The sequence below is a fragment of the Pyrgilauda ruficollis genome, unplaced genomic scaffold, assembly GCF_017590135.1.
Source record: "Pyrgilauda ruficollis isolate IOZ18807 unplaced genomic scaffold, ASM1759013v1 scaffold8, whole genome shotgun sequence".
Taxonomy (NCBI): Eukaryota; Metazoa; Chordata; class Aves; order Passeriformes; family Passeridae; genus Pyrgilauda; species Pyrgilauda ruficollis.
The window spans coordinates 9572126-9585242 of NW_024529932.1; the positions used below are offsets into that span (position 1 = coordinate 9572126).

The window sequence follows — 13117 nt, forward strand, 5'->3', positions numbered from 1 at the left end:
ATTACTTTGCCCACTTTTTAAAATATTCCCTGGAAATGCCTCAGGACAACTCTCTGGAGGTAAAAAAAGCAAAGTTTTTGAAAGAGATTTCACAGTGAACTTCAAAGGACTTCAGAGAGTTTGTGAAAAAAAAATCACAGAAAGTGGAAAATCATTCTTCCCTGCCTAATATATCATTCTCTTCATGCAAGACAATTACAATTACAATTACTACTGCTTTGTTGACTTCAGCTTAAGCATTTTAAAGAACTGGGCTCCACATCACCTTGGAGCCCTTGTTGGGTAGGCTAACACTATTCTTTAATTTTACTCTTGAGCCAAGTTAAATATTTATTTTCAGTTCTACAATTATATCATTCAAATATTGTCTCTGAATATTTGGTTTCACTTTTAATTGGCAGCAAGCTGACCTGTGTTTATTAAGGTAAACCTGAAACCACTGAGGAATAATTTGGGATCATCCTCTCCTCAAGTGTAATGGACTGATCACATTTTTGCAATAACAATTGGTTAAGAAATCTCTCCTGTTCCAGAAGGAAAGATTCCAGTGTCTGAGCTGAGAAAGAGTAGTTCTACAGGGACTTGAGACAGAATAAAAACCTTTTAACTACATCTGGTAAGGGGCAGTGACACACAAATGACAGTATAAAACTGTGCTTCTTTATGTGTAAGGAACCTAATTTCAGAGACTTTGGAATTCACTGGAATGTTACCTGTGGAGTTTTAAGCTATTCATTTCACTCATAGATTTCTGAGCTATGTCTGGTAGTGCTGTGAACAGCAATAACATCCACAGCTTCATGGTCTCCAGGAGAGCATTCCTTACAGCCAGAAAAAACAGGACAAGGCAGCACCACTGCTCCTAAGCGCCACACAAAGCAAGGAAAACACACTGTAAACACTGTTTATCTGCTAATTGGGTACACCAACATTAATAAAAGCAGTGCTGCAACTATCAATACAAAAATGCTGGAAGGAAAGAAACAGACATAACCAGCAAGGAGTGCAGTGCAGTGAGAGCATTGACAGCATGGATTCAGTGCTTGTCCTGAAGCACTTCAGGGAATAGGTGGAAAAGGAAAGGTGGAATAACTAATCAACAGTCTTTATGTCCATTGCTGAGTAAAAGTCTCAGTGCTGCTGACAGACAATGTAAAGGAGAATATACAAACTGCTTTAACAGATGTTGTCTGTTCCTAAGTGGTCTGACCATATTTAGCAGTGGCTGAGATGGGCAGAGAGGCAGAAACAGCCTACATAACAAATTCTTCTCAGCTTTATTTGCTTTTGCTGTTTGTCATCATAAAACACACAGCTATCATTGTTTGAGTAATAGAGCTTTTACACATTCAGCTTCACTGATTTTTGTCCTTTTCCTGTTTTGCCAACAAGAGAACATTCACATCAGGGTAGTGTATTCCAGTGTATCTGTCCCAGTGTCTAACAGAAAGCTGCCTGAGGTTTTCCATACAGGCAAAATAAATTATCCATGAAAGAACAAGGCAAATTCAGCAGAAACCATATCTCCCCTTGGACTGTGCTTGTCAGCAGGTGATATGATACAAGGTGTAGCAGGACCTGAGATTGTGGTGATCCTGGGGAGATAGAAATAATCCTTATGTTTGAGGTATAGTAATGACCATCTCTGTCATAATGCCAGATTTATTCTACTATCCACCTCATAAGAAAAAATCACATTTTTGTGTTGTTCTAGACACATAGATCCATTGTCTACCTGTAGCTGGTAGATTGCCTCTCTCAAAGTATTAGCTCTCTCATTGATCTATGGCTGTCATCCTCTCCTAAAGTAAATGAAATTCAGGTTTTTTGAAGATAAATTATATTAATTAGTCACTCTACATAACCTGCTTTATTACTAAAAAAATGCTTTTAAATGTTCTTAACTATTTCCTGATATTTAGCATTTCTTGTTTTGAGTACATCAGGCAGTAAAGTATCCTGTAATATAGATAGAAATTCTCTTTAGGATCTTTGAAGTAAAATTTTTTGTTAGTGCTATGGAGTTATAGCTTTTTACAGAAAGAAAGAAACAATATCATATTGTATATTCTATAATGTTATTTCACTAAGAATTGCCATTGAACTAGTGTTATTACTGAAAAGATGCAGAGTTTACTTTAAAATAATGACCCTTGATATGTATTTTTATTGTTTATGAAATGGCAAAAAAACCAATTTCTCTAGCAAAGAAAAGTAAGTTATTGCAGCATTGTTGCCAGTTATTGCCTGTGGAAGTTACTGCAAAATAATCAACAAGTGTGGTTTGCTTGTGCCCATTTCTTCCTGCAGCCTATGTCAATATTCAGAGACCTCATGTTTATACAAAGATACAGTTTCAGAGCCCTCAGCTGGAGAACGGATGCCTAAACCACAGTGTTGGGGAGGAGAAACAAACCAACCATCTAAGCATGTTTACTTCCAGCAACAAGGAAGTTCAAACTTGTCCCTGAGTGGTGACTCACTGGGCTGGGGCTATAAAAGTAAAGGTAGCTGCTCTCTGAAACATCAGGGCTTCAGACTTCAGAAATCCAACATGATGCAATCAGGACTTGCAGCTGTTTTCTTTTTCTTGTTGGGTTTGTCATTATGCCTGACAATCCCTATTCCCCTTGAAGACAGCCATGAATTCACAGAAAAGGACCTTCAGTTTGCAGAGGTACAGTATAAAATAATTCATTTGCATGTTCCAATAACAGTAAGCTGTGCAGTTCCAACTGTTTGGAAATTATGCTTATTGCTCCTTTTCCCCTTCTTAGCGCTATCTCAGGACTCACTATGATCTCCATCCCAATCCTGCTGGCATAATGAGGAAGAGTGGAAACACAGTGGCAGCCAAACTTCGGGAAATGCAAGCTTTTTTTGGCTTGGAGGTGACAGGCAAACTAGATGAAGAAACATATGAACTGATGCAGAAACCAAGATGTGGTGTCCCAGATGTGGGGGAATATAACTTTTTCCCTAGAAAACTCAAATGGTCAAAAATGAATTTGACATACAGGTAAATGCCTGGTATTTTGAGTATTATTACTGTTATTACTTTCTTTCCAGGTGCATTGTCCAATGGGTTGCTCAGTATGTGAGGTTAATGTGAGAAGGGTGCATTTGAGTTTGACTAAATTAATGTTGCAGTTTAAAACCCTTACAGCCCCACTTTTGGAAAGGCGCTCCCAGCTTACATTGCAGCCCTAAGAAGTAAACATGAATTTTTCCCATCGCACTTTGTCATGGAAAAGGAAACCTGGTGCGCTGTAAACCCGCAACTCCTCATCTGGCCTCCATATAGACACTCAGGACGCATCCATGGTGCCAAATGAAAGAGGAGTAGGGGCTCAGATCATGCACTCTCTGGGTCACTCCTTAGCTCTGTTTTGGACCTGGTGTAGTGTTTGCTTCTGTCTTGTCCTAGGTAGAGAGATGTAGATGCAAACTAGTCTGTGTAGTGTGACTGTCAGAGCAGGCTCTTCTATTTCACATCCCAGATGTAGATCTCTGTCTTTGTTCAGACAAATCCCTGTACCATGGCCTCAGAAAAGTTGACCTTGGGAGGTGAAGGGCTGACAGTTCACAGGGTAGATCCTTCTCTTTAATTCTGCAAGGTCATATATCTGGGGCTTTCAACAACTACAGACTGAGTTTGTTTAGCAGATTCCAAATTTGAAATCACTAAAATCTCTTAGTTCCATAGCTAGTGTTAAATGTTACTTTAATTGGACAATTATAACCTTAAAAAATCACTTTGGATAATGTTTTGCTGCTCCAGGAAGTGAAGATCTTGAGATATTGTATACGTCATAAAAATTTTGAAGTTACTGATATTATTTTATTTAATACTGAATATATCTGTCACTTCCTAAATCTTCTGGTGCATAGGAAACCAATTACAGAAAGTGGTTGGATAATTTCAGATATCTCTGAATTATTTTAGTGCTGATATAAATGTTTATTTTTTAAATACTTTATGCAGCCACTAAGTTCCTTGTTATGTGATAAGATCATATGACAAAAGCAAAAACTTTTAATGAGGTGTACAGTCAAAGTGCAGTGTATTGCATATTTCTTCAATTCACACAATTCAACTGGTGATATTAATATGTTTGACAGAATTATGAATTACACTTCAGATCTGAGACGTAATGAAGTAGAGAGAGCTTTCAAGAAAGCATTTAAAGTTTGGTCTGATGTGACGCCACTGAACTTCACCAGAATACGAAGTGGTACAGCTGATATAATGATCTCCTTTGGCACTAAAGGTAACACAGAACCTATTGTTTTCTTTTTATAAGTAAACTATATCCTTATATACATAAGATGGAGTCATTAATTTAACTGGTTTGAATTTTGCTTTATAGAACATGGTGACTTCTACCCTTTTGATGGACCCTCTGGATTACTGGCACATGCTTTTCCCCCGGGCCCAGACTATGGAGGAGATGCTCATTTTGATGATGATGAAGTTTGGTCAGATGATTCCAAAGGTAACAGAAGTTCCTGAGATTATTTGAAATTATGATAGATGGAAGATTTATCCCTGTTTGATATCTGTAGGTGGTTTGTTTTGCCTGTTGACTGTTAGTTCATCATTATGTTCACTGTTCACACATAGAATGCTGAGTTTAACCTCCAGTCATAAATGGAGGTTTAACTGTGCTTAGCATAAATTTGAAGATACAACATTCCTAAGTGAAGTGATTAAAAAAATTGCACAAAAAAATTTTGTCATTTTGGCATTTCTAAGGGTAGCTAGTTCTGATCACAGACTGATGGACATTGCCTTACTGAAGCCTAGAGCAAACATACCTCAGCTGCACGTTGTCTGCTTGCATTTAATTTGAAAATTCATCACCTTGCCTATTCAGGACAGAGTTTAATAGAATAAAACACTATTTTTTTTCAGCACTGGATTAGGTCACGCTCCTGGCATTAACGCTAATTTCTGCAACAATGGACTCCCTACTGCACATGAATTCCCAGCAAAATGTTCTTGATTTGAGTAGGACCAAGACTTCACCCTAGAGCTTTCCTGTGTTGCTAAGAAATTTCAAGAGATCTAAATCTCCCTACATAGTAACACTGTCATGTAAGAGTTAGGCTGAACACCAGCTATGAGACACTAGGTCTCGTAGGCCCTTATTAATGCAAAATCCTTCATAGTTCAAAAATGACAAGCAATTGTATCTAGTGGAAGGTGTCCCTGCTCAAGGCAGGGGGTTTTGAGCTAGGTGGTCTTTAAGATCCCAAACCCTTCTATGACTTTATGAATTATGCAGAATTTTTCCATGTATTCAGTTGTCTCATTAATTGTCCCCTATGTTAAAGCACAGTGTCAAGTATGGTGACGCAAGGAGATACACATTTACTTCTGCTGTGGTTTGTTATAGGCTATAACTTGTTTCTTGTTGCTGCCCATGAATTTGGTCATTCACTGGGACTTGAACACTCTAGAGACCCTGGAGCTTTGATGTTCCCAATCTACACATACACTGGAAAAACTGGTTTTGTGCTTCCTGATGACGATGTGCAAGGGATCCAAGAGCTCTATGGTAAGTCTGTATAATGTATAATATTTATCTCCTGTATCATTATAGCCTGCTGCAGATGCACTGCACAGTTACTCTGAGCTGCAGATGTTCAGTAGCAACAGTCATGATCAATTAAGAATGATTCACTGGAACAGGAGATGCTTAGATTTAGTAGTTGAGAGGGACGAAAAAAAACAAACTAATGCTGCAGATCACAGTTGGTCACTGACCTGTCTCCTTTAGAGGTAGGTGATAGGGCACAGAGTCCTTCTGCTTTTTGACCTGCCTGAAAAGAGAAGGTAAAACATAGTCTAAAGGTAGAAACAGAACTATCCATGTTTCATTATGAAAAGCATAATGTTTTTGGGGATCTTCAAGACTTTGGATAAAGAAAGCAAGTTCATTTAACACCTTTGCAGCATACTTGAACTGCAAAGTTCATGAATGCATTTGCCTAGAGAAAAGAGAGAACAGATGTTTCTGTAAAAATTTTTTACCCATTATGTTTGTATTCATCATGATCTTGGGAGATCTTCCATGTTCTGTTCAATATCATGATCAACAGACACAAAATTAACATTGTCAAACTTACATCATATGATATCATTCCAGGCGCTGGAGACAAAGATCCCAACCCAAAACATCCCAAAACACCAGAGAAATGTGATGTAGAATTATCACTTGATGCAATAACAGAACTTCGTGGAGAAATGCTGGTCTTCAAGGACAGGTAAAGACACTTCCATGCCAAGGATGGTGGGTACTGGATAAAGTCTGAGCAGCCAAAAAAAAAAAATCTTTTTTTTACTAAAGATTTTGGTAAATGTAAATTTAAAAGAGCAAAATCAATATAGTTATCTCTTAAGAAACTGCATCATATATCTTTTTAGGCAGGATTTATAACACAGCTACAGACTTTTCCCAGCAACATGAAGATAATATGGCTGAAGACTGACACTTTTGTGCACATTTTTAAATTAATGGGATTTTCTTCAACATGCACAAATCTGCTAACTTTTATTTGGGTGAAGTTGTACTGCATTCAAGAGCTCCACATGGGACAGTAGTGTTTCTCTTATTCTAAAAGAAAGAATCTTAAAATTTGTTATGATTTGAGATGATCACCGTGTGAGTTACAGAAATGGTCCGCAGCTGATGGCTGTGAGGAAAGGAAAGGAAGGGTCTGGGAGGGACTCAGTCTGTTCAATATTTTATGATATGATAACCATTATTTCACCAGTATTTTATTTTAACTACAGTAAAGATTCTTATCTTAACAAAGATACTGCTATTCTACAGTATGACAAGAATCATAAAATATTTATGATAAGTCCTTTTCTGAACTAGGTTTTTCTGGCGACTGCACCCTCAGATGGTTGAGGCAGAACTGGTGTTACTTAAGTCCTTTTGGCCAGAGCTTCCAAATAAAATAGATGCGGCTTATGAAAATCCCATCAAAGATCTTGTGTTCATGTTTAAAGGTGAGTTTTCAGTTTTCTTGTTGGCAGAAGAATACACATATTTAGTCAAGCTCAACAGGTGGTGTAGAGGTAAACAAGAGAAGAATAAAACATCCTACCTTCCTCACTTGAGAAACAAGTTATTTTACCTCTATATGCACATCTATAAAATTTTCAGTGAATTAGGAGATGTACAATTTAATTAGGATGCCCAGAATCATAGTACAAATAGTTTAATACCTACTGAGTATGTGACCTAACAATCTGTTTGTTGTATGAAAATAGGGATCACGGTTTCCTCATTTTATTCTTCTCTCAAAGCTGAGTACTTACAAAAGACTCACTCACACTTTATTCATATTTTCAGGAAAGAAAGTCTGGGCTTTGAATGGTTACGACATAGTTGAAGACTTCCCTAAAAAGATATATGAAATGGGATTCCCAAAAGAAATGAAAAGAATAGATGCAGCTGTCCACGTAAAGGACACTGGCAAGACTCTCTTTTTTACTGGGAATAAGTACTGGAGGTAAGCTGAAGACAAGTCAGTTTTGGTGTCAATGCCATAACCTGTCCAGATATATGGAAAGATCGGGAGTTTGGTTCAAACCAGGCATTTGGCCAATCCGGTCTGTGGTTTCCGTTGGTGCTACAGCTGTGTACAACATGTTGCAAAGGTGTATGCAAGGCTTTTCCAAAAATACGGGCACAGATTTTAAGAGCTGAAGGAGTGTAAGGAAATGAGAACAAAGTGCTCTAATCTGGGAGAATTTCTAATATGATCATGCCTGCTAGAAAAATTTCCCATCTTGCCTCCTTGAGTTGCTTGTGTGACGTGAAACGGTATCAGTGCTGTGAGCCAGAAATCTGTCCCACCCTAGGGTATCTCTCTTTTACTGTCCATGAGTGGGACTCACAACCAGGTCTCATGCATAATTAAGACATTACCATCCCTTCCCAGTATCATTGGGCCAAGCAGCCTCAGGATAGGTTTGTAGTAACAATATATGCAGGTACAATGATCTCCATAAAACACATACTTTATTAATCAGTTCTGAAAATTTAGCTCCATTTTCTTTTTGTTTATGCCAGTTCTGGTGGAGGTGTGCCCTGTTTATCACCCTGCATTTTACTATTGCACTAGACAGAAAGCACCCAAAGACTGCCGGCTTGCTTTGGGTGTGGGTAACTTCCAAACATATAAAGGGCACAGGCCAAACCCCCAGGCTGTTTAAATCCCCTGATTTTTTTTTTTCTTTTATTTTCAATACAGTTATGATGAAGAGGCAGAGGTTATGGACACAGGCTATCCCAAGCTGATAGAGGAAGAATTCGCAGGAATTGGTGATAAAGTGGATGCCGTCTATGAAAGAAATGGTACATAATCTGATAATGAAACTTTATTACAATTAATTGCCCTTAAAACTTCAGATTTATGTCTTGTAGAAAATTGTGCATTTGTAAATTTAATTTCTTCACCTCAATACTTCTGTTCTCGACTGAATCAATTTTCTGATCTAAATTATGCTCTGACCAAAAAAGAGCTTCTTGCTTAGAGAACCTAAAGTGACATGTTTAATATAGAAGTAATGTAATGTTATAACTGGAGCCCATTCCTATCCAGCTTTTCAGGGAGTGTTTCTGAATCAGTGTCTTGAAAATTAAAATGCCCTGTATCTCCCTGATCAAGTGATGTAAGAATTTTACACAAGATTAAAGAATATCAGTCGTTTTCGAACTCTGATCCAGCTCTTACAAATGGGATGAGGATCTTTTAAAAATTTAGCTCAGCATTTTAAATATGAAAATGTTGCATTTGAGTTATTAAAAATGAAAACAAGATAATTTTTATATGCCACCACATTTTCTTAGTGTTAATTCTTTCTAACTTTCTTTTTCCTTAGGTTACCTCTACTTCTTCAATGGACCACTGCAGTTTGAATATAGCATCTGGAGTCAAAGAATTGTCCGTGTCCTGCATACTAACTCCCTGTTTTGGTGCTAATTACAGCTGAGTGCCATGTCATAGGCTGCAGAGCAGCTTGTAGCACATGGGAACATAAATAAAGTGGGCATTTAGATTTACCAAAGGACAGCAAGGTTCTGTGAACAAGTACTAGGCTACCTACCACCAAATGTACACTGTATGTATGTACTTGTACAGCTGCATGTCAGTCTGGAATTGATTTAACTTAATAGGAAAGGAGAAGAGAAATCGTTAGCATTTCAAGGTGCAATACACCATTTAAAGTTTGTCTAGTATTGGTGTGATGCTGGATACGTCACACACTTTCATGAACACTACTAATTCCCAGTATTCTGAGCACATCTAGCACCTTTCAAGGATCTCCTAGCATGTCCCAAGAAATAAACTTGGTAAACCCTGGAGCTTTATATCTCTAAACTAATTCTTCTTCCCTTTTTGAAATTCTTTTTAACATACTGGGAATTCAGATGTGTAGTGAATGAGTGAGGGCTGCATGGTGACTCCCTGAGCAAGTAACACCAAGAAGCAATGATGAAGTTTGGGAATTCAAAGTGATTTGACTGTATTGAATGGGAATGTCCCCCTGGAAGCAGATGCCTATGCCATCTTTAGAATAGAATAAGGAGAAGGTACAGAAGCAGTGAGATGTCATTCCAAAGCGGACAGGAAAGCAGGAAAATGGAAAAGTACTCCCTGGAGAAATTGTAGAATTGTATGATAGTGGGGAAACCAGAAGGAAGCAGCCACAGGAGAATCACACAGGTTGAAACCGTGCATGATGCTACATCTGGTATCACAGTCCAGATGTTTTCGGCTGGTGTTGACTGAAGTGACACTTATAGAGGTTATGCCTGTGCCAGAAGAGAACCTGAACATCCAAAGCAGAATATTGAAAAAGAATATATTTTTTCATGTTGGCCACTCTTTTAATATCTATATAAATTGTTTCAGTATATTGTAATATTTTGGTTTGCTTTGTTTTTTGTTCTGTTTTGTTTTAATCAATGCAAATGATGCGGGACTGAGATTATTTTGATTTTAAAAAATAATATTAAATAAACTGGAGGAATAAACTGACATTGTGATATTACTTAATTTTTCTTATGCTCCCTGTCACAGAAGCAATACAGAGCTATTGGGCAAAAGAAATCAAGATCCCTAACCTGTGCATTTTATTCATTAAGATTTTCATCTCTGTTTAAAAATAAAATTTATTTTTTGTCCCTTCAAGAAAAATTATTTTATGGAAAAGAGGAAAGACAGAAGAGTGAAAAGCAGAAAGACCCATCAAAACTGCAAAATAAGAACTAAGTTGGAATTAGACCTTATCATTACAGAAAGAATGAGAAACTATTAAGAAATACTGGGAAAAACAGTTACACCTTAGTGTGAACGTTCAATATTAGCAATTAGTTACAATTACATTGTCCTGTTCTGTCTTCTCAAAAACAACCCCTAAGTCAAGCAATCAGCCAGGCCTGCCAAGCAAAGCTTACCAAAAACTGATATCTTTAAACAGACATAAATGACCAGGTTTACCTAATGGTGTGGTTAATTCTGTAGCTCACACAACATAGATGGCTGGTTGTGATAACCTAACAGATTGAGAGCTCTCTTCTGAGCATAGGATTGTGAACTAGTGAATTCCAGACCTTATTATGCTTAAAAGAAATGCATGGAAATAGAACTGGAAAAAACCTTTATAGAATGAAAAACTTAAAGTGGACTAAAATCAAAGTTCTGTTTTATGATAAAATATTGAGAAAACCTCTGGGGGGAATCTCAGTACAATTCTCTGAGCATAATAAACATAATTTGGTTCAATTACATATAAAAAGGTTTGACAGAGTGCCCCTGAAAAAAATAATGTTTGATATTGGGCTGAAGTTTCACTTAGTTACTTTGGCAGTGAAATAAGGCTCTGGACATAGTACTCATTTTTCTCAGTAAAAAGACTTGGTGAAAAATTGTATCAAAATAATAATGAATCTTCCACAAGGGCTAGATGTTGAGTCTGAGTCTTCTGAGTTTCAAAGGTCTGACAAGAGCCGCACTGGGTAAGGGAATGCAAATGTGGACAGGGAAGCAAGGAGAAGCAATGAATGTCTTTCACATCTATATGAATTTCTGTTAACATTGAACTCTTGTCGGGGGAAAAAGGTACTGCATAAGAAGCTGGACCTTCAAAAGCCTTCAGCATGATCATATCCAGCTGCTACCCAGCCCAAACAGACAGATTCCTGTTAGCTGCTCGGCTGACTGGAAGCAGCCTTTGGCGCAAGTCCAATCACAGCTTCTGTGTCTGCATCCCCAGCGAGAGATCTCTGTTCTGTGGCTAGCTCTACCTCAGCTGAGAAAAGTACCAGGCTGCCAGTTCCTGGCATTTAGTTGAGAAAAAAAAAAAAATGGAAAAAAATTCTTGAGCTGTGGAAGTGGAAGGCTGAAATCCAAGCCAGAGGGACCCTGTTGCTGCTGTCAGCCAGAAAGGAAAATTCTCCACAGTACCTTGTGCCCTGGGACCCACTGCCACCACACAAGAATAGCATTGCAGGGGTGACTGGTGAGAACCAGATGGGATGTCACCCAAGACCATCAAGAACTGAGAAGAAATAATTCTTTTTCCAGAGGCAGAGACTGAACTGACTGGTTTCCCTGAGATGTGAGGGGAGAAAGGACCACAAGGAGGCTGAAGCAGCTGTCTCCCAAAATGCATTACAAACAGAACTATCTTCCCACCAGGTTGCCAGTTTTTTATGTGGAACTACACAAATCCACCTAATAGTAGGGAATGGACAGAATAGTCTGTACCTAATAGTAGGGAATTTTGTCAGGGAGGTTTAGGTTGGATATTAGGAAAAGGATCTTCACCCAGAGGGTGTCTGGAGACCAGGCTCCCCAATAAAATGATCACAGTGTCAGCCTGACAGAGCTCAAGGAGCATTTGCACAATGCTCTCAGGCACATGGTGTGACTCTTGGGGTATCCTGTGCAGGACTAGGAGTTTGACTTGATCCTTGTGGGTCCATTCCTACTCAGCATATTCTGTGATTCTGTGATTGTGTGATTCTATGATTGATTCTATGATTCTGTGACTAGTACATGAACTGTTATTGATTAATGTGTCTTTTATATCCATGTTGATCTCTGCTAGGAATGGTCATTTGGAGCAGGAGAAAGGATAAGGCAAGAAAAGGAGTCTGTCAGATTCTCCTCAGGGAGTTTTCTGTGTTGGTTACATGATCCTGAGCAATGAGGATTTAGAGGATGCAAATATATATGCCAGGTGAGAAAAAAAATAAGCAAACATCATTTAAACTTTCCAAAGCAAGAAATTAGGCAACACTGTAAGAATTTCTATGAACTACATGACATCTACTAGTAGCTGAGAAACTTGAGAAGGAATTCAAAGTTACATTCAAAAAGAATTTTTTTTCCTTAGCATAATCTCCAGAAATCTATTCTGAAGACGCTAGATGGCAGTGATAGCTTTGCTTCTTAGAGATTCTGCACAGAATTAAAAATTATAATGGTGGGTGAGGAAGCCACAGTTAACTTAGTGAGTTCTTACATTATGTGAAGACATAAGAAACCCAACACTAACAAATAGAATTTAATTATTTATTCTATTGAAATGCAGATCTCTGAGTAAAAAGTTAGGATATAATAATGTTCAGGAAGTTTCTAGATGTATTCACTATCTATTAGGGATAGATATCTATTAGGGATTCACTAACTATTAGGGATACTAATTTTTTGGCCTTCTCCAGAATTCAATGCAAAACACTTCGAACAGTACACTCTTGTCCTAGGCACAATGCAACCCCTTAGTCTAACCCCATTCACTGAAAAATTCCACATACACATACATAGACATGTTCTAACTGCTGGGAACATGGCAACCCTTCATGGATTCTTACTGAGTCTGGAGATGAAAACTTATTGTTTTGGTATTTTCTCACATTGACTTAAACAAGGATCTAGACCTTCAGCCTAGGTCGAAGAATGGCACATTCACTGTTGTGGTGAGTGTGTGTTCATCTGTCCTGTTGGAGAAGTTTTCTGTTTACACATATACAATTAAACAGTACTTTGTGGAAATACTGATGGCCCACTAGCCAGAAAGCTTATTTGG

At 38.0% G+C, this 13117-nt stretch overlaps 1 protein-coding gene across 1 annotated transcript; it reads left to right on the forward strand.

Annotated features, from left to right (window-relative positions):
• Positions 1–2554: 2554 nt before the first annotated feature.
• LOC121364178 (collagenase 3-like) lies at positions 2555–9003 on the forward strand. The gene is made up of 10 exons (XM_041487232.1): positions 2555–2677; positions 2778–3019; positions 4123–4271; positions 4371–4496; positions 5400–5561; positions 6153–6270; positions 6888–7021; positions 7368–7527; positions 8272–8375; positions 8903–9003. Exons 1-10 carry the CDS (start codon positions 2555–2557, stop codon positions 9001–9003), a joined length of 1419 nt encoding a protein of 472 aa, XP_041343166.1.
• Positions 9004–13117: the final 4114 nt, after the last annotated feature.